The 27,144-nt window shown below is 38.1% G+C and overlaps 1 protein-coding gene across 1 annotated transcript; it reads left to right on the forward strand.

Annotated features, from left to right (window-relative positions):
- The first annotated feature begins 240 nt into the window (after nucleotides 1-240).
- Nucleotides 241-27,105, forward strand: LOC131151963 (two-component response regulator ARR12-like). Its single transcript, XM_058103498.1, has 6 exons — nucleotides 241-738; nucleotides 1,460-1,612; nucleotides 2,109-2,507; nucleotides 2,805-2,881; nucleotides 2,981-4,237; nucleotides 26,734-27,105. The coding sequence occupies exons 1-6, from the start codon at nucleotides 609-611 to the stop codon at nucleotides 26,803-26,805; spliced, it is 2,088 nt and encodes a 695-aa protein (XP_057959481.1). The 5' UTR covers nucleotides 241-608; the 3' UTR covers nucleotides 26,806-27,105.
- The last annotated feature ends 39 nt before the right edge of the window (nucleotides 27,106-27,144 follow it).

Consider the following 27,144-nt stretch of genomic DNA (forward strand, 5'->3'; position numbering starts at 1 on the left):
AACTTAAGCCTATTGGGTTTTGAATCCAATAATATATATAAATATTTATCATCCATCCAAATTTTCTAATGTGAGATAAGCTTACAAGTGAAATATTCAATATAGCGAACGTAAATTTTAATACTTCAATAAAATATATCAATAAGATATTAGATGGGCCATTTCTCGCTCTACAACCCTTCAATGAAAAAGAAAAGAAGAAAAAGAGATTTCAAATAAGGAGCTGCTGTTGCCATATGCAGCCTAGATTCCGCTCTCTTTCCTTTCATGGACAGGAGAGAGAGCAACAGTGAAAATGGAATAAAAAATTAGGAACAATGCTCTGTTTATAACAGTGAAAATGGAATAAAAATTTTTAGAAATGACGCTCGCTCGCTCGCTCTCTCTCTCTCTCTCCGTACGCTCAATATTTCATATTTCCATTCGTGCTAATCAGAGTTACTTATTACTTTGTGTCTCTAAATTGACTCATTGACCTCCATAAATCCTTTTTCAACCTCCTCATCTCTTTCTCTCATCCATTATAGCGTCCGGGTTTATTGAGAAACAGACGTTGTAGCTCTGTTCTCAAATTTTCCTGCCTGGGTTTCACAAGTTTTGCTCAAACAATGGGTGTGGGGGGTAGAGTTGATGAACCCAATGACCAGTTCCCTGTGGGTATGCGAGTTCTCGCCGTTGACGATGATACCACTTGCCTCATGCTCTTGGATGCTCTGCTTCGTCGATGCCAATACCATGGTTTGAGTTTTTCGCGTTTTGCTTTTCTTTCATTTATTGCGAGTTGTTCCTGAGTTATTGGAGTTTGGTCTTTAGATTTGTGCTGTTTCATTAAGGATTTTCACTTCATTTGGTATTTGATGGAGAAATTACATTTTCATGCTTTTACTTTAGCACTTGAATGTCCGCTTTGTTGAATTAATTGCACGTAGGTTCTTATGATAGTCGCGGTTTCATTCATTTCTTTGATTTCGTTTCTGCTTGTTGGAAATGGGATTAGACTTCGGAGTTTTTTCTCCTTCTTCTTCTTCTTTTCTTCTTTTAATGAAGTATTTGCGCTGTATCTGGTATTTGTAAATAACTAATCGCCTTTTTTTCTTTTGGGTAATTTGATTTTCTACAAGAAATTTGTGCACGCGTACTTTCTCTTCAGATTTATTTTCTTCGATCGAGCAAAGAACTTTATTTTTTATTTTTTATTTTTCTAGATTTTGTAGTGTTGAGGACTTGATTTCTTGATTTTTGAGGAGGAGCTTCTCCGAAATTAGATAGATTTGTTCTGCTAATGGGTTTCCAATGTTATTTAAAGCTTGATCTTTATATGGAATTTGCTCGGTGTTGACATTACTTTAGATCTTTTCCATGCAATCCCAGATCGGGTTTTGATTAATTTTTGCTTATTTGATCCATTTTGATAGTGTTAAATTGGTATCTTCTTAATATGAGTCGTGGATTTTTGCAGTTACAACGACAAGTCAGGCAATCATGGCTCTGAAGTTGTTGAGGGAAAATAAAAACAAGTTTGACTTGGTTATCAGTGACGTCCATATGCCAGATATGGATGGTTTTAAGCTGCTTGAGCTCGTGGGGCTTGAGATGGACCTACCTGTCATAAGTAAGATGGGAATATGTTACATGATATTTATTGTAACTATATTTTTTCTTATAAGATTTGTTTTCTTCTAAGATTTGAGATTTTTTTCTTTAAGTTCTAAACAGTTGAAAATGAAATGTGTACTCTTGTTCTTTGTAGATAGAGGTCCTTAAATGTCAATGTTCCAACGAAACTTTTCAATTTTAAGCAAGTTGGAAAATTGTGGCATTTTGATTGATACAATCTTGGTCTTACGGGAAATAAAAAACATTTTTCTGAGTTTTAGAACTTAGCTTTGATTCTAATCCAGTTTGGATTTGACTTCAAAGCTGAAATTGGGTACCTTGTTCAGCATATTCCAACATGCTTTGTTGGATTGAATAGTATGTGTAAAGAACACACTTTTTTTTTTAATAATTTTTTTTAAAAAAATTTTGAACTGACATGGGAGCATCTTGTCAGCATGTGGCTTATAAGGAGATTTTGATTCCAGTGTTGTCTGTTGAAATGATTCCAGTGTTGTCAGCAAATGGCGATACCAAGCTTGTGATGAAGGGGATTACTCATGGGGCTTGTGATTATTTGCTGAAGCCTGTTCGAATTGAAGAGCTAAAGAACATTTGGCAACATGTAGTCAGGAGAAGGAAGTTTGATTCAAGGGACCAGAATAATTCTGAAGTTCACAACAAACCTTATAATGCAACTGGTGAAGCAGTACCAGGTTCCACATGCACGGAAAATTCTGACAGTAAGTTCAATAAAAGGCGCAAAGACCTGAATGAAGATGAGAATGAGGAACGCGATGAAAATGAACACGATAATGAGGATCCATCAATGCAGAAGAAGCCTCGGGTTGTTTGGTCTGTGGAGCTGCATCGTAAATTTGTTGCGGCTGTTAATCAACTGGGCATTGACAGTAGGTTTTTCTCTCATTATCATAGCAACAATGTATGGAAAATTTAATAAGAATTCTTGAAACAATCACAGTTTAACTTTGGGTGCAGGTATCCCAAGGATATCATACATTAATTTTGTTTCAGGAGTAGCATAGGAATATCTCCTGGTTTCCTAAATTCGTGAATTATTTAATATTCAAATCCTGTATTGAGCTTTTTACACTTGATTCTGAAATTTTCACCTTGCAAATGAATGATTGATTCCTTAGTCTACACAAGTGATAATTTGTTTTACCTCTCTTTTGTTTCCAATGCAGAGGCTGTTCCTAAAAAGATTCTAGATTTAATGAATGTTGAGAAGCTTACTAGAGAAAATGTGGCAAGCCATCTCCAGGCAAGAATCCCTATTTTTTCTGCTTCAATTTGAGAATAATTAGAATGCTTTTATTTTTCATTTTTATCAGAAGCTTACTATGTTGTTTTATTGTTCCAGAAATACAGGCTTTACCTGAAAAGGATCAGCTGTGTGGCAAGCCAGCAAGCTAATATGGTTGCAGCTTTGGGCAGTGCGGACTCTCCCTATTTTCGCATGGGCTCTATAAATGGATTTGGAAATTTCAATACCTTGGGTGGATCGACACAGTTTCAGAGAACCCTTGGATCTTTCCCACCTAGTGGGATGCTAGGTAGATTAAACACCCCTACTGGTAGCATATCTGGCCAGTATTCTGGAGGAATGGTTCAATTGGGTCATACACAAAATGCAAGTAACCCCATTAATGATTGGCACAAGTTCCAGCCAGTTCTGTTGTCTGGAAACCAAAATGGAAGTGCGCTTCAAGGGATACCAAGGTCCCTGGAGCTTGACCGATTACAGCACGGTAAGGGTGTTCCTTGCATTGGAGATCTCTTCGATGTAATTGATGATTCCATGGTTTTGCCCATTTCCAGTGGCTTTTCAAGCACAAAAATGACCATTGGTAGCTCAAGAAACTCTCCTGTTGGTGCCTCAAACAAGTCAATAGCAGCAGAAGAACATCCTCCACGGACCCAAAGTGGGGAACTTTTGGGAAACCAATCTTCTGTTTCAATAGCCTCCTTAAATTCAGAATTTTCATCTCATTTGGCAGATAATGATAGATGTCATGACAACTGGCAGAGTGCTGCTGTTCAGTCATGTGGCTTCCAATCAAATACTTTTTCAATGGATGACTGTTTTAAACAGGCTAATCTGCATCCAAGTAGCTTGAGAGAAAATGTTTCTTCCATGATTCCTATTGAGACTTATCCTTCTGATTTTCTTTGTATCACCTCTGGGCCTCCTCGATTCCAAGATTCGAGAACAAATTTACAATGCCAGGAAGCCCAGGTCAGCACCAATGCTGGGGAAAATCTGAAATATACTCTAAATCAAGAGTGGGGTAGCCAAAAACAGGATGACTCCCATAATTCGAATCTTATATTTAACTCGATACCGTCATCAAGCCGTGCTCCTGGTGTTGCGGATCCGTTGGGCCAGCATTTGAACACCAAAAATGCAATATTCCATAGAAATATGGATTCTAATTTAGTTACACAAACAAATTCTGTTGATCTATTGACCATGCAACACGAGGTTGAGAATTCAGCTACAGAGGCAACATTGAAGTCGAAGCAAGGGTTCTCAATGGCGCAAAGGAAGCAGCAAAATAGTTACCCTTCTAATAATTTTGGATCTTTGGAAGATCTAGTGGGTGTGATGATGAAACAAGTAAGTTCTGTATTTCATTACCATCTTGGTCATAAGCTGTTTTGGCATAGTACATTTGAGCTCGAAAGATAATGTCATGGAATTTGCTGCATTTACTTTTGGTTGAAATTGTCTTTTTTAACATCTCATGGATTTTCCTTTATTTAGTCAACAATCCATCCTTGTTCATAGAAACCCTAGAATTGATATAGAACAGGATTAATTGCTATGATTTTGATACCTTAAACACTCTACCCTTTTGTTCTGTGTCAATCCCAATCCATATTTGGGCCTCATGAGACGAGAGTCAACCTATAAGATTTTAGAAGTTTGGCATGGTTGAACTGAGGATGTTGAGGTAAACAATGGCAATACAGAAAAATGGATCGAGAATTGACTCTATTTGTCACATAGGATGAAGAAGGTCATCTAAGATGCTTCAGTCTGTAGTTGCCTGAATTATGACCTGTGGGTCATTGTACAGGTGTGGTGTTGGGTTACGCCGCTTAGTTTGGTATGCAGTACATCTGTTCAGGTATCAGGCTTCATTGTGCTGCTTTTTCAGATTGTTGTGCGCTTTGAAGCACGCTCTGGTTGTCCACTATATATAAGTTGGTATTAGGGAAGATAGAGTTAAATAAATATAATAGTATTGTTTGCTTTTTTCTTTTGTTTCACCTATAACTAATTTCTGATTCAATTTTCTTTCTCCTTTTTTTTTTTTTTTTTTGGTCAATTGAATTTTTTTATAGAATGGGTTGCCCTTTTGATAATCTGTATTGCATGCCATGGTGATCCAGAGTGTGGAAATACCAGAGTTGTGAATGTGGCCATGGATTGCAGTTTGAGGGTGGATATACAATATAGAATATTATCTTTTTTCTTTTTTCAAAACAAAAGGATGGATTTTACTGTTTTTTTTTTTAATTTAAAAAATGTATCATTTTGGCATAGTTTTCATTTTTCTTTGCAATTGTAACCATGTCTTTCTGTATTCCCATTTGATAGATGCATGAAGAATGTAATTCTTTTAATGTAATTGCTATTTTCCTTTACAAATATAGCCTGGGCCACTTCTTTTACAAGTGTGCAATTGTGACGTTTTTTAATTGAAAATTGATGATAAGAAACAGTGAGTGGAGTGCATTACTGTATATACTGCTACATTTTTTGGTTGGTTATTCGTGTTAAAGCTTGATATAGATTGTTGACCCAAAACCTAATTGCTTAAGCTTTTAGGTGAAGTGATAATCAAACTTGGTATTAGAGCTATGGTTTTCAAGAGGTCTTGGGTTCTTGTCTTGTTGCTCGCATTTGTTGTATAGTAGCAAAAATTATCTTATTCCCTTTAATGAGTGTTATTTATCGCTTGTTGATATCTTCATGTGCAATGGGGCTTAAGCTTTTTGGTAAAGCTGTAATATGACAATTTGTTTGTTTGATTATTTTTCTGTTTGTTTGTTTGTTAATTTTGCCGAGGACTTGTGTTTTGAAATCATTAAGAGTATCAGCAACCTTCCAAACTACCATAATGGCTACTCCATGTGTATGTTTTTTTTTCTTGGACAGACATGAATTCAATCCACATGAAGATTACTCCAACGGACATAAAATCAATCAAAAAAAGGACGCTCATAATCAATACACAGATCCGACACCCAACGGAAATCGTAGACGGTTTCACCATTTCGTTGACGGAAACATCGACGGTTTCAGACAGTACGCACTCCCAAAGCAAACCGTCGACAGTTACATCCACGGTTTAAGACAGTATCGAATCTCAGTCGCAAACCGTCGACGGTTTCATCGGAATACATGACCGTTGCTGCACACTTATTGAAGATTTGATTCAATATTTAAGGAGCCAAACTTATGAAATTCAAAATACCACAACTGTATCATTCACCCCCTATAAATACTACCCATTGTATAGCCTAAGGGTTCACGTTGACACACCTTGAAATAAAATTATTTTTTCTTTCAAATTTTTTTGTGTTTTTATTTTTTCTTTATGGTATCAAAACCATTGTGAATACTAAGCAATTTTTTTTTTCCCAGTTCCTGCAATCATTCAACCTTCTTCCTCACCTTCCGCTCCATTTCTTTTGTATCCTTCTTGCTCTTTTTTCATGGCTACATTATCCCTCAATGTTGACAATTTCATCACCCTTAAACTCACCCCAAACAATTAACCTTTGTGGCGTGAGCAAGCACTGGCTCTAGCCGAGAGTCAAGAATTAGTGGGGTATCTCACAAATGAAGAGCCTGCACCAACAAAATACAGCATACCAAATCCAAGCATTCCCACAAATGTAGGGGACACAACTCCTCAATTAACAAATGCTTTGATAGCATGGCGAAAGTCCGATCGTTTCCTTTGAGGGTGGATCATTGGGACATTGTATGAGTAGACTCTCGGACTTGTTGTTGGCCTCGATACAGCTTATGCGGTGTGGGAGGCTCTAAAAAATGCATATGTGCAAGACTCACTAGAGCGTGAGTTTACTTTACGTCAACAAGTTACATATCTTCGGAAAGAAGATCACATAACAATCGCATACCACATTTGCAACTTCAAAGGTCTTTTTGACAATTTAGCAGCAATTGAGAAGCTTGTTCTAGACCAAGAAAAGGTATTTTGCCTTCTCACTAGTCTTGGTCCACAATATGAAGTCTTCACAACAACTATGTTGAAGCCTCCGAGACCATCCTACTTTGAATTGGTCTCTCAACTCCAAAATTTTGATCAAAGACGAAATTAGTTCTCTAGACGCTTCGATGTTCTACTGACATCTCTCACCCATTAGGTGGCATTTGTTGGACAACAACAACGATGTTCCTAATCAAGCTCTTTAGGCTATCGTGAACCATCACAAAAATTCATGTCAACCAGACTTGGGTTTCAGGCACAACAAAATAGGGACTCAAGGCAAGCCCACACAAAATATACCCCTCAGTCAAATACATAGCAACGTCTTCCACCACTAGGTGAACGCTGCATGACACCGATCGAAAGGGACAAGTATCATGACCAACATTGTCAATATTGTGGCATGATAGGCCACATTGCAAAGATATGCTGGTGGGTACCCAAGAAATTAGTTTCTCAAAATGACATTCCACAAGCACTTGCAGCATTAACGCTGGACAACTCCATTGCAGACACAGAATGGACTACCGATACCAGTGCTTCCAATCACATGACTAGTAAGTCAGGTATGCTAACTTATTTTCTGAAAATACTTTGGTTCTGACTTAGTACTAATTGGAGATGCGTCTTCATTGCCAATTCTTGCCATTGGAGACTCTTATTTAAAACAAAACAAGTCTGCCTTACCCCTAAATGATGTGTTATTAGTCCCTAACTTAACAAAGAACTTTCTTTAAGTCAATTAACCACTCAATTTCTTGTTAATTGTGAATTTTCTAATGTTGATTTTCGTGTTAAGGAAAGGGAAACAAGACAAGCAGTGATGATAGGGAAACGCATGGGTGATCTTTATGTCCTACCAACTTCACCGGAGTTATATTTCTCTCATCGATTCAAATCCTGCACTGCAGAAGTTTGGCATCAACACCTTGACCATCCTCAGTTTTCAGCTTTACAAAGACTAAAAAATAAAGGATTAATTGATGTTGTAGGGACAACAAAACCACATCTTTATGATAGTTGTCAATTAGGAACACTTAGTCGGTTACCTTTTTCTTATTCAAAACATTCAAGTACTAGTTCCTTTGAAAAAATTCATTGTGATTTGTGGGGACCCGCTCCTACTCTTTCTATTGGAAAATTCAGATATTGTGCTTGTTTGGTTGATGATTTCTCTAAATATAAATAAATTATTTCTTTAAGTTAGAAATCTGATTTTTTCAGTGCATATGTAGCTTTTGAAAATTATGTAGCTAGACGATTCAACAAGCAAATTAAAAATTTTCATTCAGATGGAGGAGGTGAGTTCATAAATTCCAAATTGTCTACTCGCTTTCTTTCCACAAGCATTGTGCATCAAGTATCAGCACCATATACGCCTGAGCAAACAGGTTTGGTCGAAAGATGCCATAGGATTATAAGAGAACTAGGTATGATCATGCTATTTCATTGTGGTGCACCTTTATATTTATATGTAGAGGCCTTCACTACCGCTGTTTATCTAATGAATCGGCTGCCCTCATTAGCCCTCAATTTTGAAACTCCATATTATGCATTACATGGAACCAATCTAGTTTACTCCTCACTTCGAACCTTTGGGTCTAAGTGTTTTCCCTATACTTGGGGCACGTGATGTCACAAGTTTGACCCCAAAACACTTCTTTGTATTTTTGTTGGTTACAACGACTAACACAAGGCTTATAAATGTTTTCATCCTTCAAGTAGGAAAATTTTTATTTGCCGACATATTGTCTTTGATGAGCTGGTTTTTCCCTATAAGTCTACACACACCACTTGCTTGACAACAACAACATCACACGCAATTAGTATCTTTGACACCTGGCTACCTAACAATACCACTCACTTGCTTGCAGACACAGCCTCAGACCCATCCACATCTCCATGGGTAAGTACCTTACAACCATCCCAAGATGCAGCAACATCCATCTCCCAAAATTCCACATCAACCGACCCTCCATCCTTGCCTCTTCACAACATAGTGTCACCTACCACCACTGACGCCTTAGCATAGACTTCTCTTGCATTACCTCACAGCGTGGCTTCACCAAACACATCACCGCCACCTGATAACTTAGCAATATCCTATACCATAGGCCCATAACCCGTGCCTGAATCAGTGACGTCATCTCACCAACACCCTATCTCTTCAGGACAAACACACTCTATGGTCACTCGGTCTAAACTTGGTATAGTCAAACCCAATCCACAAAGTATGCCTTGACCACACTCACATCGACCACCATTCCCCGTGAACCTCACAACATAAAGGCGGCCCTAGCACACCCTGGTTGGACAACAACCATGAATCAGGAACTTGCTGCCCTCCATCAAAAACAAGACCTGGACACTTGTTCCTCGCACACCTCACATGCATATCATTGGTTCCAAATGAGTGTTTAAATCGAAACTCAAACCCGATGGCACCTTAGATCGACTTAAAGCACACTTGGTTGCCAAAGGGTACCATCAAATTGATGGCATTGACTACACTGAAACTTTCTCCCCTGTCATCAAACCTGGCACAATACGCATGATTATAACAATAGCTCTCACTCAACAGTGGACTATTCGTCAACTAGATGTCAAAAATGCCTTTTTGCATGGTCTAATTTCTGAAGACCTATATGTGCAATAGCCACTAGGGATGGTTGATCCACACCATCCAACATATGTTTGTAAACTATAATGCGCACTCTATGGCTTAAAACAAGCACCCCGTGCTTGGTTTGATCGATTTAGTGCTTTTCTTCTTAAATATGGTTTCTTCTGTAGCTTGGCCGACCCTTCCCTATTTGTTCTTCACTCTGATTTTGGCTCCCTAATTTTACTTCTTTATGTGGACGATATATTACTCACTGGATCTACTCCAGCACTTGTTACATCTTTCATTCAACTCCTAAGTAGTGAGTTTGCGATGAAAGACTTCAGACTAATTCATCACTTCATTGGCATAGAAATCATTCCAACACCCAATGGGCTTCATCTATCCCTATCACACTCCGCTCTCTCTATTCTTGAACGCTCCAACATGGTCGATTGTAAAGCCATGAGTACACCACTTGAATCTAAAACTAAACATACTCTCAATGACACTCTCATAGACAATCTGAGTTACTATCGGGGACTTGTTGGTGCTTTACAATATCTCACACTCACTCGTCCTGAGCTTTCCTTTAGTGTTAATTACGTTTCACAATTCATGCATGCTCCCACAATGACACACTTACAAATGGTTCGCCGTATCCTACGGTATGTCAAAGGGTCAATTGGCATGGGGTTACATTTCTCTTCACATACTACACTTGGTCTAGTTGCTTTTTCAGATGCAGATTGGGCAGGATGTCCTACAAAGAGACGATCAACCATGGGCTACTGTACATTCCTTGGCGGGAACCTCATCTCATGGTGTGCAAAGAAACAACACACCATTTCACGTTCAAGCACGGAGGCCGAGTACCTTGCCATGGCTAACATGGTAGCTGAACTCACTTGGGTCATTTTTATCCTCCAAGACCTTCGAATTACATTACCGTCATATCCCATACTCTAGTGTGATAACCTCAGTGCACTTCACATGACCGTTAATCCTGTTTTCCATGCTCACAGCAAACATATTGAGTTGGATTATCATTTTTGTGCGTGAACGTGTTGCATGTGTTCTGCTCATCACAACATGTCTCAACCACTCAACAGGTCGCTGATCTCTTTACAAAGGCAATGTCTAAATCAGCTCTTCATTATTTTTGTTCCAAACTTTGCCTCCAGACCTGGCTAGGTTTGCAGGAGGGTATTAGCAACACACGAGAGCCGTTGAGGGGTGATCTCTCCTCAATCAATTCCATCCATGAAGAAATCAATTCCATTCATCAAGACACTTTAGCAAATCCCTCACCAAATAAAGAAGAATTCAATCCGCATGAAGATTACTCCAACGGTCATAAAATCAATCAAAAAAAGGACGCTCCTAATCAATACGCAGATCCGACACCAGATGGAAACCGTCGACGGTTTCATCAAACTGTTGACGGTTTCGCCATTCTGTCGATGGAAACATCGATGGTTTCAAATAGTATGCACTCCCAAAGCAAATCGTCGACAATACCGTCGACGGTTACATCCACGGTTTAAGACAGTATTAAATCTCAGTAGCAAACCATCGATGGTTTGGTGAAACCGTCGATGGTTTCATCGCAATACATGACCGTTGCTGCACACTTATTGAAGATTTTATTCAATATTCAAGGAGCCAAATTTATGAAATTCAAAATACCACAACTGTATCATTCATTCCCTATAAATACTACCCATTGTATAGCCTAAGGGTTCACGTTGACACACCTTGAAATAAAATTATCTTTTTGCACCCGGGCATATGGCCGGGTGGCAAGGGCGAGCCTTAGAACATGCTGGTAACTCCAGTGGTCCAGGTTCGATTCCTGCTGCTTGCGCTGCACATCCGCGATTTACCTCGTGCGTATTGGTTGTGGGCACAACTGGCGTAGGCAATAGATTAGTCTGGGCAAAAATTTCTGGGATACTGTTGTTAATCCAAAATAAAAAATTATCTTTTCTTTCAAATTCTTTGTGTTTCTTTTTTTCCGTTACTGATGTGGGGTGAAATTGTTCTTTGACTATACAATTGTCCTATTCTATACAAGTGATTAGATTCTTCCAAGTAAAACATTCTTTTTCCCTTGTTTTGATCTATTTCTAATTTGATAAATAGCTGGACTATCCATGAAGAGAGGTCCTATCTAAAAAATCTCTACATTGTTTTCTATATCAGTCAATCCCTAGTAATACGAATGTGTTATGCAAAAAATCCGGGCTGCCAAAGTACTTCAATCCCAGTTAGGAAAACTGAGTACTATTCTACCGAAAAAATCATTTTCTATATTCTCTTTGTAACAAGTTTGGGATGGACCTGTTTCAAGTGTTTAGAAAATACTTCATCTTTGCTAGCAAATCTCTCTTAGTGGAAGCTAGTGAGTCTTGTCTTTCTTCTGAAACCTCTCATTTTCTACTTCCTTTTGCTGCCTTCTGTTTTACATTGACAGAGGAATCCAAGGAGGCGTGATAACATCTTAGGCCGCTCTAGGTGGAGATGGCACCTTTCGGTGGTTATGGAAGAAGATTGTACTAACAATATGGTTCATGATAAAATAGGTGCTGTGATGTTTTGTTGGGGGTCTAAATTGTGGTTATTGGTTGCTGATTGGGCTTAGTTTTAGACAGGAGAAATTCTTGTTGTGGTGATGTGTAGATGTTGACTTGTATGGGTGTGAAGACCAAGCATCTGCTATTGGAACCCACTTAGCAAGGATCTGTAGAAGTGAAAATAAAAGAAATTGAAAAGGGGGACTAAGGGATGGGGCAATCTAGTAGGTGTTTTAACTTAATTATGCTCATCAATTTCTCTACATGAATTTTTTATAGACATAAATTTATTAGAAAAGAGAAGATAGAGAAGCATGCAGAATGTCAAAGCTTGATATATATTGTTGGCCCACAACCTATTAGCTTAAGCTTTTAGGTAAGTGGTAATCTAACATGGTATCAGAGTTCTGGTTGCCAGGAAGACCTGGGTTCTAATCTTGTCGTCCGCCTTGATTCTGTGGTGTTATTTATCATTTATTTATCTCTCCACGTGCTGTCAGGCTGCACGTGTGGGGGAGTGTTAAAGCTTGATATACATTGTTGGCCCACAACCTATTAGCTTGAGCTTTTAGGTAAAGTGGTAATCTAACACAGAAAAAGAGGAAAAAAGAATACAGTGAGAACAAGATATTCTCCCAAAACATAGGAAAAAGATCAATAGAAAAAAAAAAACTGAAAAAAAAACAAATAATTACAAAACAGCTCTCTCCTGGAGCAAAGCAACACAATCCCACTGTAAATCTGTCATAGGTAAGTGTGGAAAGAAACCATTTGCCAAAACCCATGACACAAGAATCGCCTCTCTAATCCAAAGGAAGTTAGAGAAGAGGCCAAACTCTTAAAAATTCTGGTATCTCTCTTCATCCAAATACACCAAAACATAGCCATAAGTGCGGCTACAAAGCCTTTCTCTCCCTATCATTCCCAAAACCCCCAACTATCATAGAAGAATAGCACAAAACACCACCAAAGAAGGGCACACCCACTTCTCTCCAAAAAATACCTGGCAACTTGCTACATAGGGCGTCAAGAGAAATGACAGTGTAAGAACAAATGCAAACAAGTCTGTCCACTCTCAAAACAAGGGACATGCGCATCAAGAGATAAAAGTCTTGTTAGGTCCTCATTTTTGAAGCAAGTTTAATTTTTTCTAAGATCTCTGTCCTCAAAGGCCTTAATCACTGTCCAGTTTCTGCACCTAATTGGCTGATCCCTGATAATATTTTCAGCTTAGCTTCAAATGTGTCAAGTTACTTCGGTCTGTCCTGGTTTTGAATGAATAGTGGTGCAGTCTTTGGTTGGGAATGATGATGGTTGTCTGGTGATAGTAGTGGGTGTTGGCTATGATTGTTCTATTGACTAGGTGATTGCTGATGTTCTGTTGTGAGCAAGAGAAGGTGATTATAGTGAAGGCAGGGCTAGGTGGCATTAAAATTTTTGTTTGAATTTTTTTATGATTACTACAACGTGTTGTTCGTGTGTGTGTGTTTTTTTTTTGGGGGGGGGGGACCACGGCTCTGCCAATGTCACCGGAAGCCAGGGAGGACCATGGTGATGGTGCTGTGGATGTTACTTGTCTGTTGGTATGGTGGAAATGCCTACTCAGTAACTTTTTTTTGGTTTTTTTTTTCTTAAATCTTAAATACTAAAAATCTCTGAATATTTTGGAAATTTAATGAATATTGGGGCATGGAAGGATATTTTTATTTGAAAATGCACTATTTTTAACCTACTTGAATAGAGGCAGGGAACTTGAGGGTTTTTTTTTTTCAAACTTATTGGGTTGACTATTGGGAAAATTGACCAATAGATTTTGCAGGCAGGATCTTTTTCAGGGAATTTAGTGATATGCTGCATTTTTATTATTTTCTATTCTCCCCGTTTATTTGTTTTGATATTCCATTATTCTCTAATTATATATATTGAGATAATAATTTAACTTCTAGGTAATTGCTGTGCCCTTGGTCTTTGCCTTCATCTACCATTTGTTTTTATAAGTTTATATCATTATCCTATGCACGCTGTATACTCCATAGCTCAATAATCAGCCACAACTATGTGTGTGCAATTACTCTTCTCAAAGAGTAGTTTAAAGTCTTAATGGAACTGTTTGAAGATTGTTAATTCTCTTTAGTGGCAGCTGTTCTTTCTAATTTTTGATTACCTTTTGAGCATGGTTTTTGTACTTAATTGCACGTGGAATCTGGATTTGAATTCAATACATTATTTTCTCACTTTTGACATTGATGTTTGAACACTGATGTTAGAAAAATAAGTATCATTACATTGCTACTTAATAAAGGTAGGTTTTTTTTTTTTTTTTTTTTTTGTGGAAAAAGAGGGTGGCACCTCCTATCTTTATTAGAAAACCTCTCACTTATGGCGGAGGAATACCGTCGTTCCAACCTTGAGACTTGGGGAAAACAAAATCAAACCCTAAGAATCTAAAACTGACTTAACCAACTTATTCAAGACCAATAAACCAATAACCAACAACCAAACAAATAAATAAGAACAAAACAATTATAAGTGGAAAACAAACAAAATTTCGGAAGATCCATAGAAATAAACCAATCACTACAACCTTCACAAACACCAGCACAAAGCATCACGAGTGCAAGGAAGGAAGTCCCAACAAATCCGATCGAATCATCTACCTAACTTGCTGTGGAAGCTCATCCTGGAAATTATATGATTGAGATGTACCAGATCCACCCTGCTTGGCAAAGAAATCCGTACTTTGATTCGCCTCCCTGTAAACATGTTCCACTTTGTAATGTATGCCTCTTAATGTTAACACTAGCTCTTCCCACAATTTCCATAAGTTCCAAGCCGAACACTTCTCAGAATTCATCCACTGAACCAACAAAGTAGAGTCACAGACAATCTCCACTTGATCAAAACCGAGATCTTTGCACAGATTAATCCTTATAATAATTGCTTTCAATTCAGCCATATTATTGGTTCCATAACCCAGTAATGAGGAAAAAGCTACTTTAAATAATCCTCTTTCATCTCTTATCACGCCTCCACCACCACAATTACCTGAGTTACCTCTACAGCTTCCATCCACATTCAACTTAACCCAACCTATCTAAGGTTTACACCATCTGATTGCAATAGAAAGACGAATTCTCACATTTTTTACTTGAAAATCCAAAGCACGAAGGACTGCAATATCCGTGCAAGAAACAAGTGCACATTTAGTTAACTTGTTCGAATAGGATCTCAGCCAATATTTAATATCAAGCCACACAGTTCTTACCGAATCATGAATTGATTCCATCTTGGCTCTACATCGATGAGTCCAAAGTCTCCAAATGATGAGACTAGGTATGAGACCTACCAAAATGCCTAATTGTGAGGCCCGTTTTGCACAACTAAACCAGAAATTAACTTTGGCTTTCCATGTATTCGTTGCCATACAACTAATACCCAACGCCACTGCTGCTTGTTTCCATACCACCTGAGCAAAAGATTCCGTGCAAAACACATGGTCTAGAGATTCAATCTTGGCATTTGAACAACAATCACACCGAGAGGCCATCTGAACACTTACTTCTTGAATACAAGTATCAACCGGAAGACAAGCGAACCAAGACTTCCACATACAAATTGACACCCGTTTTGGCAACATAGGATGCTAGATCCATTTTGAAACTAAGAATTCCTATTTACGCTCCCTTATAATTTCCCAAGCACTTGCTGTGGTAAATTTTCCATCTATTGAAGGTTCCCATATTACTGTATGTGGACCCTCCTTGCAAGAAATAGCATAGTTCATTACTTCCTCAGCCTGTTCTTCACCTAACAGATCCACTTATAAATCAACATTCCACCCATCTCTATCCCAACAATCTCGTGTTCGGAGCTTATGGTTTCTGATTTCCTGAACCTTTACCACAAAGGGGACCGGAGGCTAACTATCGATCAAACCAGAAAGAGGCCGACCCGTCTTTAATTTGAACACGAACATGCTTTAATACTTCAAGTATCACACGAGCAATCGATCTCCAAAATCTGGTTCCTTTATCTGGCTTTATTTCTCGCAAGTGGTGTCTATTATTCAAATACTTGGCTTTAAAAAATTGAGTTCACGGATTATCCATAGTTAACAATCTCTACTCAAATTTCATATGTAATGATTTTTTTACTTCCTCAAAATCCCTAATACCTAAAGCACCCTCACAAACAGGCTTACGTATATTAGGCCAGGAACACCATTTCCTTTTTCTTTTATCATTTACTCCACAAAAAAAAAAAAAAATTGATAACATAGAATTTAACTTTGTGAAAACAATATTAGGAATGTCAATTACCGCCAATTGATGAACCGTCATTGATGATAATACATGCTTAATTAAAACTAAGCGGTCCCCTTGAGATAAAAGCTTAAATTTCCAACTCGCTATTTTTTTTCCTCAATTTAGCAACTAGAGGCTCTAAAATACGGGCTATAAGACGACCCGATACCAAAAGAACACCCAAGTATGTAGTAGGAAACCCTCCTTACGCAAAGCATCCTTAACAAGGATCACTTCCGAGCATAAGCAATTCTCTTTGACAAAAAAATACTTAATAAAGGTAGTTGTTTTTATTGAATCATTTCCATGTTTATGATAAGTTGCGTGGTCAAGTGTAAGAGTTTTTCTGACAAGTGGCACTTTGCTTTGTTTTGCTTCTGTGCATTTTGGAGTTCCATTAATTTCATAGTTCCCTCATGAGCCTAGTTATGACTTGTTGGGAGGGAGATTTTTTATGGATAATGACAAGTGATGGGGCAATGTCCATTGATGGATCATTTTTCTGATGTGTTATTTGTATTTTTTTTTTTCTCGATGCAAATGATCCATTATTCTTGAGTTTTTCTGCAGTTCCACTAGAATCAATTAGTACATGATTGTTGTGATTTGAATTGAGTATAGGATACACACACACACAGCGGAAGATGTAAACTTGCAACAAATTACCAAGTCTCAACAGCACACAACTAATATGGATGAGAAACAACAATTTATCACATAAGAATAAAGCAAATGACACTCAATATTCACTATAATGTGAAGAACAATAATACACTCGCCTTACAAAGTTCTCTACAAACAAAATACATTTAGAAGTACATAAATAGAAGTTTCTCGGAGGTTTCCCTCCAAATACCCAACTACCATAACGTCCAAATTCAAATTTTGAATTTCTCTTCGCGGCCCAGGCGACACTCGTTGACAAGTACAAGACTTCGTTGACGATACGAAGAAGACCACTCGTCGATGTGTCCATACTCTTGTCGACGAGTCTTCAATTCTGAGAAATTTTGACTCTCGGTATCTACTCGTCGACGAGCTCAGGGCACTCGTCGACGAGTGCCTGCTGTGCAGCCTCTCCATGTTCTTCTTCCTTCCCTTGTTTATGAAACTCCAAGTATAAGAGCCACACCATAAACAACAATCTCCACCTTGGCGATTATACGCCCCCTTAGGAGAATACTGAAAAACACATGAACTGCTCCACCTTGAACTTGAATCGCCCGGTTGGGTTATGTCTACCTTCTAACACTTGGAGACAAATACCAAGTCCAAGCAATACCGCTTGAACTTACCGATGGCAGCTTCAACGTCTACCATCAATCTCGATGCAGTTGTAGATTCATCACCCGCAGACTTCACCCTAGGCTTCCAACAAAGCTTTCCAACAACAATAAACAAACACTGCTGCAAGCCTTATATCACCAAAGTCCCCTGCATAGTCTTCAACAAATCTCACAACTGACAGTCCACTCTGTTGCCTGCTAAAACACCCCATTTACACAATCATGGAGGACCTTTAACATATCCCGGACATCACAACTCGTCCTTGGGTCCGTCCACAAAGCCACCTTGAGATAATACCAATCTCCCTGTAGCTTTGTCCATGTGAATCAACAAACCAAGACCCATCTTGGCTGTACCCAACACATTCATGTCAAAACCTTTCAACAGAGTTTCCAACTAATTAAAGCCTCAGTTAAAGCATTTCCAGCCAATAACATGTCATTCATACACAACAAACATATCACTCTACTGCATCTTATCACCTTCTTCCATATTGGAAACCTCACCACTTCACACACCTAAGTGGTGGTCTGATAATGCACATGAGCTTACTGTGATTCTGCGGATCTCCCGAGTTGAAACTCCTTGCAATATGACCAATGCCATTTCTGCCCTAAGTCTATTGCTCCACCTGCATCACAAGCCCATTTAATCCGTGATATTGTTAACCTGAGTTAGAACTCCCTGCATTTTTGTCCTAAGTCCCTAACTCCACCTGAATAACATGATTGCTGCTGCCGCAGTTTTCTGGCATTTTTGTTTCTCTTCCTTTACCTGAGTACGCTGTCCCATGACTTTATCAACAAAAAGCCATGTCCTCGATCACCCATTTGTTTGCCATAGGATCACCCAACTTGCACCCTCCTTTCTTAGTGAATAAAAGAAAAAGAGGTACTGTCCGGACAAAACACCAAGCCTAGATCCTTCATCACTACAATAGTGCACCAGTGGACATCCACTCATAGCCGAGTAGTCTACCGCAAAAACATGCCCACAATTCACTTGCAGCTTTCCCATCTAGCGATACCTTTGGCGATTGATTACTCGAGAAATGCGCCATACTCATTGATTTCACCAAGAAGTACCCTACAAGCCCTGCATATAACCTACCTTGCTCACAAAACTTCTTGAACGAAACCAGCGTACTTAGTCCCCTATGTCTAACATAAGGATTTCTCTCCAGGTCTAGTTCTCCACCTCAGCCACTGCATGAAGTACACCAAGACCCTTCGTGATAAACTCACAAAATACATGTCTCTCCTTTGATGCTATCATCATCGGTTCCTAAACATCTGAATATATGTAGTCACCCGTATGCTTCAATTGCATATACCACAAAGTAACTGATTTAGATTCAATGGCTGCATCTCCACCTACAACCGTAACACCCTATAGTACATAGATATTTCTCTCTATCTTTTCTCCTTTCATCACTATCGAATCGCCTTCACACCTTCATTTCTCCTTTTTTCAGGCTCGTAACTATACTCGTTACAGTCTAAAATATCCAATGAAATAAAACTCTTTCCTAGACCCTCCACATGCCTTACATCATATATAGTTCTTATAACACCATCATACATTTTTATTTTTACATCTCCAATACTAAGTATTTTGCATGAAATATTATTTCCCATGAAAACACAACCAGTATTGATTGGCCTGTAGGTGTCAAACCATTTTCTGTTTGCAGTCATATGATAAGAGCATCCGGTATCTAGAATCCAAGAGTCTTCTGTGAGGCACTCCGAACTCGATGAAATACATAGCATATCTCCATCATTGCATTCTAAATCTCCTTTCACTACACAAGTAGATTTTGACAAACCTTGCTGATTTTCAGAATTCCCTTTCTTCCACTCCGGACATTCCGGCCTTATGTGCTCGATTTCACCACACTTAAAGCATTTCACGTCCTTCTTCTTCTTCTTCCCGGACTGCAACTGAGATTTACCTTGGGACTTACGTCTCCCATGTTCTTGATTACCTTTTACAACAAGTCTTTCACCATGTGAAACTTCATTGCTAATCACCATTCTTTGATGAAAACCAAGCAATGCACTTGTCACTTATTCCAAATTCAGATTATCTTTGCCCCATGTAAGAGTTGTAACCAAATTTTCATAAGTTTGAGACGTAGAAATGGAATTTAATAGCATCAATGCTTTATCTTCCTTGAACGTTATATCAACACGTGCCAAATCACTCACAATTTGATTAAAAATGTTGATATGTTGGTTCAAATCTGAACCCTCAACCATTTTAAGCCAACACAATCTTTGCTTAAGAAAAAGTTTGTTCGACAAGGATTTAGACATATACCGGCTTTCAAGCTTTCGCCACACAGCCGCTGGAGAATCCTCCTCCATCACATGATAGAGAACTTCATCAGCCAAACACAAGCGTATTGTAGAAACTGTTGTGTTGGACACCCCACTTGTGTAAAACACCAATACTACAACTATTGCTATTAAATATATAAGAAATTAAAGTAATGCAGAAACTAATAATAAAACAATAAAAAGAATAAGACAAGAAATTAACGAGGTTCGGTATAGAATTATCTACGTCCTTGGGCTCCGATGATCAATCCACTAAGTACAACTTTGAGGTGTGTTTTACAAATGAAGAGTGGAACTCTTTATATAACTTCAACATCAAGTCCAAAAAACACTTCTCTTCAATGTGGGACAAATAATATAAAAAATTCAAAACAACCTTTTATACTAATGTGAAACTATTCTACCAATGTGGTACAAAAAACAACAAATCTCCACCTTGACGATAAATTCAACAAATTTTTCAGTCACCAACATTTTTTGGAGTTCCACATCATCGGCGCCTTTCAAAAATATTCAGACTTGTAGGATATTGATCAAGTCTAAACAATGTTTGAACTTGATTGTTGTCACAATCTTGGTCAACATATCTGCAGGATTTTCAGTTGTAGCAATCTTCTGAAGTATTTTGCCTCCATCAATAATATCCCGCATAAAATGAAACCGAACGTCGATGTGTTTCGTTCGTACATGGTAGACTTGGTTCTTTGCCAAATGAATAACACTCTGGCTATCACAGAACACAACAATGTGCTTCTGAACAAATCCCAAATTTTCAAGTAAACCCTGCAACCAAATAGCTTCCTTAACAGTCTCTGAAGCTGCCATGTACTCTGCTTCTGTTGTAGACAAGACAATGGTAAACTGTAAGGTAGACCTCCAACTCACTAGACCATTAGCAAATGTAAAAATATATCTACTAGTTGATCGACGTTTATCCAAATCACCTGCAAAATCAAAATTGACATATCCAACAACATGTTGATCAATAGTATTATTTTTCTCAAATACTATACTAACATCAATCGTATTCATAATATATCTCAAAATCCATTTCACCGCTTGCCATTGTCCTTTACCCGGATCATGCATATACCTGTTCACCATACTAACAACTTGTGAAATATCAGGTCTAGTACAAACCATTGCATACATCAGACTACCAACAACACTTGCATAAGGAACCTGTGACATATACTTACGTTCCTCATCTGATTTAGGAGATAAAGCCGCACTAAGTTTGAAATGAGGAGCAAGAGGAGTGCTTACTGGTTTTGACTGCTCAGACATGCCAAAACTCTGTACTACCTTCTTTTAATACTGTTTCTGAGACAAACTAACTCTTCCTTTCATTCTGTCTCTGCGAATCTCTATGCCAAGTATCTTCTTTGCTTCACCAAGATCTTTCATCTCAAACTCTTGATTTAATTGACTTTTCAACTTGTTGATTTCTTCCCTATTCTTTGAAGCTATCAACATATCATCAACATACAAGAGTAAATATATAAAAAATCCATTTTGTAGTCTGCAAAAATAAACACAATGATCATGTTTATTTTTGATGTACTTCTGACCCATCATAAACTGGTGAAATCGTTTGTACCACTGTCTTGGAAACTGTTTTAAACCATACAATGATTTACTCAGTTTACATACCCAATTTTCTTTTCCAGCAACCTGAAATCCATCTGGCTGAGTCATATAGATTTCCTCTTCCAAATCACCATGTAAAAATGCAGTTTTTACATCGAGCTGAACTAGTTCAAGATCAAATTGTGGCTACCAAAGTCAACAAAATTTGAATGGAAGAATGTTTAACAATTGGAGAAAATACCTCATTATAATCAATGCCTTCCTTCTGTGCGTAGCCCTTAGCTACCAATCTAGTTTTGAAGAGAACATTATTTGCATGTGGACATCCTTCTTTCTTTACATAAACCCATTTGCAACCAATTGCTTTCTTACCCTTGGGCAGTTGGGCTAGTTTCCAAGTCTGATTCTGATGAAGAGACTGCATTTCTTCATCCATTGCTCTTTTCCACTTGTCTAATTCAGAGTTCCTTATTGCTTCTTTGAAAGTGTAAGGAACATTATCATCCACAACTGGAAGTGCATAGACCATCATATTAGTATACCGAGCAGGTTTTCGAATTTCTCATCTTGACCTTTGAGAAACAATTGATTCATGTTGCTGTAAAGATTCTCGAATTGAAATCTCCTCTTCTTGTACACTATTTCCCACCATAACTGGAGAGTTACCTAATGTAGTCTCATTTTTCATTGGGTTTCCCAAAATTGTCTTAACCTCCACCTGTTGTTGAGTACCACTGGTCTTCTCTTCAACTCGTGACTCCTTGCGTATTGTTTTCTTCATCATCGCAAGTTTTTCAAAAGTCACATCTCTACTCAAAATCATTTTTTTTGTCTCTAAACACCAAAGACGGTATCCTTTGACCCCTGCACTTATCCCTAAGAATATTGCTTTCTTAGCTCTTGGATCTAACTTAGATTCCTTAACATGATAATAAGTCATAGTACCAAATACATGTAAAGAATCATAATCACTAGCAGGCTTTTCAGACCATACCTCATAGGGTGTTTTTCTCCCTATTGCAGATGATGGTAGACGATTGATGAGATGACACGCATATCTAACAGTTTCAGCCCAAAACCTTTTGTCTAACCTAGCATTAGACAACATACATCGAACTTTCTCCAGTAAAGTCCGATTCATGCGCTCTGCCACCCCATTCTGTTGTGTTGTATTTCGAACTGTGAAGTGTCGAGCAATACCTTCATCCTGACATACCTTCATAAACGGGTCACTCGTGTATTCACCACCATTATCTGATCTAAGCCGTTTAATCTTTTTGTCAGTTTGAGTTTCAACTAATTTTTTCCACTTAAGGAAAATGTCACACTTCATTTTTATGCTTCATAGAATACACTCAAACTCTTCTGGAAAAATCATCAACAAAAATGACAAAATAATGCATACCACCCAACGAAGTTGTTTTTGTGGGCCCCCATACATCTGTATGGATGTAGTCTAAAATACCTTCAGTTTGATGGATTGCTGTGCCAAATTTCACTCTAGTTTGTTTTCCCAAAATGCAATGCTCACAAAATTCAAGTTTGCACACTTTTGCACCTTTTAACAAACCTTGCTTAGCTAATTGTTGTGAAAATTTTTCTCTTGCATGTGCTAATCGCTTATGCCATAACCTGGTTGTATCTGAACCTGCATCTTTCTCAGAAACAACGGCTGCTTAGCCAATAACTGTACTACCTTATAAATATTACAAGTTATTTTTCCTTATTCCTTTCATCACCACCAGCGCACTTGATTTAATCTTTAAGGTTCCATCTTTCAAAGTGATAGTGAACCCTTTAGATTCTAAGGCACCCACTGAAATCAGATTCTTCTTTAGGCTTGGAACATACCTAACATCAGTCAAGGTCTTAATAGTTCCATCTTGACATTTCAACTGTATTGATCCTATTACAGTTGTTTTACAAGTATTATCATTTCCCATAAAAACAACCCCACCATCTAATTCTTCAAAATTAGAAAACCATTCCCTATTGGGACACATGTGATAGGAACAACCAGAATCCAAAATCCACTCACCAAAATAATGTGACGAAGATGTTCCAATAAGAGAAAAATCTTCCATCGTCATTGGTTATATTGGCATTAGAATGTGCTTTGCCCTTATTCTTCTGCCCTAATTTAGGACAATCTTTCTTCCAATGCCCTCTCTCACGACAAAAGGCGCATTCATCTTTAGCAGGTCTCCCACGAGATTTACTCCTCCCATGAGATTTACTCTTCCTTGCAGGCATACGACTCTGAGAACGTCCCCTTATTGTTAGTGCTTCTGCTGTTTCCTTATGGACCCTTTGATCCTTCTTTCTGCATTCAGTACTAATCAATGCAGTATAAACAACATCATAAGTAACTTTATCTTTCCCATACAATAAAGTGGTGGTCAAATGTTCATACTCATCAGGGATAGAATTCAGTAACAATATGGCTTTATCCTCATCTTTCACCTTTTCATCCAAATTTAATAAATCGGCTAAAATTTTATTGAAAGCATTTATGTGGTCATTAATCGAAATACCTAGTTGATATTGGAAGTGAAACAATTTTTTTTCAAATAGAGCCGATTTTAACAGACTTTTGGTCATAAATGTATCTTCCAATGTCTTCCACTATTTCTTTGCACATGTCTCCCTCATAACACAATATTTCTGATTTTTGGCGAGACACAGACGAATCGTACCACATGCCTGACTATTGAGTTTTTCCCAATCTCCGTCACCCATATCTACTGGTTTATCATCCAAAGCAATATCTAGTTCTTGCTGATACAAGATGTCCATCACCTCACATTGCCATATACCAAAATTATTGGTACCGTCAAATTTCTCCACTTCAAACTGAGCATTAGCTATTGTCTTCGATGATGATGTCGAAGCTGAAGGGGTTGAAGTTCATGTGGACAGAGTTTCTTCTACTGCTGCACTAGTTTTTGCCATCTTCTATATATTCAATAGCAACCAACAAAGCAAAAGGTCTAGGATGAATAGTACGTACCAACTTTGTCTACTCTGTTTTATCCTATAAAATTTCACTTTGACCAGGCCGACCTCCAGGGGGCGACTGAGCCGCATTGGTCTCTGAGCACTCGCTCAGATAAGGTCTTTCTTAGGCATCAAACGTCGAATCAAGGATCCTAACAGAGGAACACCTCCGTATCGACACTATTCAATCTAGCTCTGATACCAATTGTTGATACCAATTGTTGTGCTGGGCATCCCACTTGTGCCAAACACTAATACTACAACTATTGCTATTGAATATATAAGAAATTAAAGTAATGCAGAAACTAATAATAAAACAGTAAAAAGAATAAGACAAGAAATTAACGAGGTTCGGTATAGAATTACCTACGTCCTCGGGCGCCGATGATCAATCCACTACTTCTTGACAAAGTACAACTTTGAGGTGTGTTTTACAAATGAAGAGTTGAGCTCTTTATATGGCTTCAACCTCAAGTCCAAAAAACACTTCTCTCCAATGTAAGACAAATAATATAAAAAATTCAAAACAACCTTTTATACTAATGTGGAACTATTCTACCAATGTGGGACAAAAAACAACAGAAATGACCTTTGCTTCCAATTCTCTCCATGTTGCCTCATCCATTCCAACCGGTTAAATACCAAGTAGAGCCTTAGTCATTCCCTGTTGCACAAGAATATCCTTTAGTCTCCTCTACCACAGACCAAAGTTTGTGATTCCATCAAATTTGAAAACGTCAAATCTTGCAGAAGACGACCCAGATGCCATAACAACAATCGTTCTGATACCAATTTGTTGTGATTTGAATCGAGTATAGGATACACACATAGCGGAAGATGTGAACTTGCAACAAATTACCAAGCCTCAACAACACACAACCAATATGGATGAGAAACAACAATTTATCACACAAGAATAAAGCAAATGACACTCAATATTCACTATAATGTGAAGAACAACAATACACTAGTCTTACAAAGTTCTCTATAAGCAAAATACATTCAGAAGTACATAAATAGAAGTCTCTCGGAGGTTTTCCTCCTAATACCCAACTACCATAACATCCAAATTCAACTTTTGAATTTCTCTTCGCGGCCCAGGAGACACTCGTCGACGAGTACAAGACTTTGTTGACGATACGAAGAAGACCACTCGTCGACGTGTCCATACTCTCGTCGATGAGTCTTCAATTCTGAGAAATTCTGACTCTCAGTATCTACTCGTCGACGAGCTCAGGGCACTCGTCGACGAGTGCCTGCTGTGCAGCCCCTCTATGTTCTTCTTCCTTCCCTTATTTATGAAACTCCAAGTATAAGAGCCACACCATAAACAACAGTGATTTATCGTGTTAATGTGCTTCTTGATGCAAATGATAAAGTGATTCTTGAGTTTTCTGTACTCTGGATGATAGCCCAATAAGTAATTTAATTAATATTTCCACTATCTGCTTTACAACAAAGTGAGAAGAGAGATGGACGAAAAAGTTTATGTTGGTTTGGATAGGCTTTTGTTGATCATATTTAAGGAAAATGTTTTATTCCTTGTGATGTGCTGCAGCCTACATTTGCTCAGTCAGCTTTTCTGAGGGGCACAAACTTTATTGTTGCACTGACAGGAACTTTTGAACTGCATATTATCCCGTGTCTTAGAGTAGTGACTAAGTTATTTTCCAATGGAAACATTATCTGGCTCCACTCCCAACCAAAACTGCACATAAGAGTCTTTGGAAACCATCTAAAAATACGGCTAACGAAAGCACGATAACTTGACTTGAATATTTCTGCCCCCTACCTTCACAATTTTGCTGCACAAAATTCGAAGTGTCCTCTAGTAAAACAGGTTGTACTTGTAGGGCCAATGACACATGCATAACCAGAGGAAAAGAAAACTTTTTTTTATTTCGGGAGGGAGCCACCACTTGGATGTGCAACCCTTTGTATTTTGCATTGCCAAGAGTGATTTCCATCTATATTAACTTCCAGTTCCTCTTACTCAACCAGTTTGCATTATTTCTATCTTCGGTTAAATTAGATGAATATTGTGTTTACTTTGTTTTATTTGTATAGAAAAAGGAACTCATTTTGTGTCCATGTTATTTAACCATTATTATCCTCTCTCTCTCTCTCTTCCCTTGCACTTAAAATAACAGTTCATTTTATGTGATGCAGGGACAAGATAAGGAGAACTTGATGGAGGGGGATTTTGGCTGCGATGCTTATTCCATTAGGACATGCATATGATAACTGGATAACTGTTAGTTATGGTCACAACAAACAAATGTTTAGTCTTTTATCTCTTAGAATGTGAGGCATGCCCGCATTGATGGGCTGTCATGTAACTTATACTACAAATTTTCTTTTGTAGCAACTTGCAACTGTCAATTTCTGGTTTCTAATTCTGTACTGTCCTTCCCTTTAAGATAGCATTGCCATGATGTTCCCCCTTTCCCTCCCAAGAACCAGCTAGTTTTGCACTGAAAATACATCTGTTGTCCATGGGCCCGACATTGAATTATTGATCGATGATGCTTGCTGGTTCCACATGCCTTGTTTTCTCAAGTGAAGTGTATAATTTAAACT

This window comes from Malania oleifera, chromosome 3 (genome assembly GCF_029873635.1).
Source record: "Malania oleifera isolate guangnan ecotype guangnan chromosome 3, ASM2987363v1, whole genome shotgun sequence".
NCBI classification, from domain to species: domain Eukaryota; kingdom Viridiplantae; phylum Streptophyta; class Magnoliopsida; order Santalales; family Ximeniaceae; genus Malania; species Malania oleifera.

Coding starts and splice junctions, on each gene's coding strand:
- LOC131151963 (XM_058103498.1), top strand. CDS start 609: ATGGGTGTGGGGGGTAGAGTTGATGAACCCAATGACCAGTTCCCTGTG. Junction 739..1,459: donor TCGTCGATGCCAATACCATG/GTTTGAGTTTTT, acceptor GGATTTTTGCAG/TTACAACGACAAGTCAGGCA. Junction 4,238..26,733: donor TGGGTGTGATGATGAAACAA/GTAAGTTCTGTA, acceptor TATGTGATGCAG/GGACAAGATAAGGAGAACTT.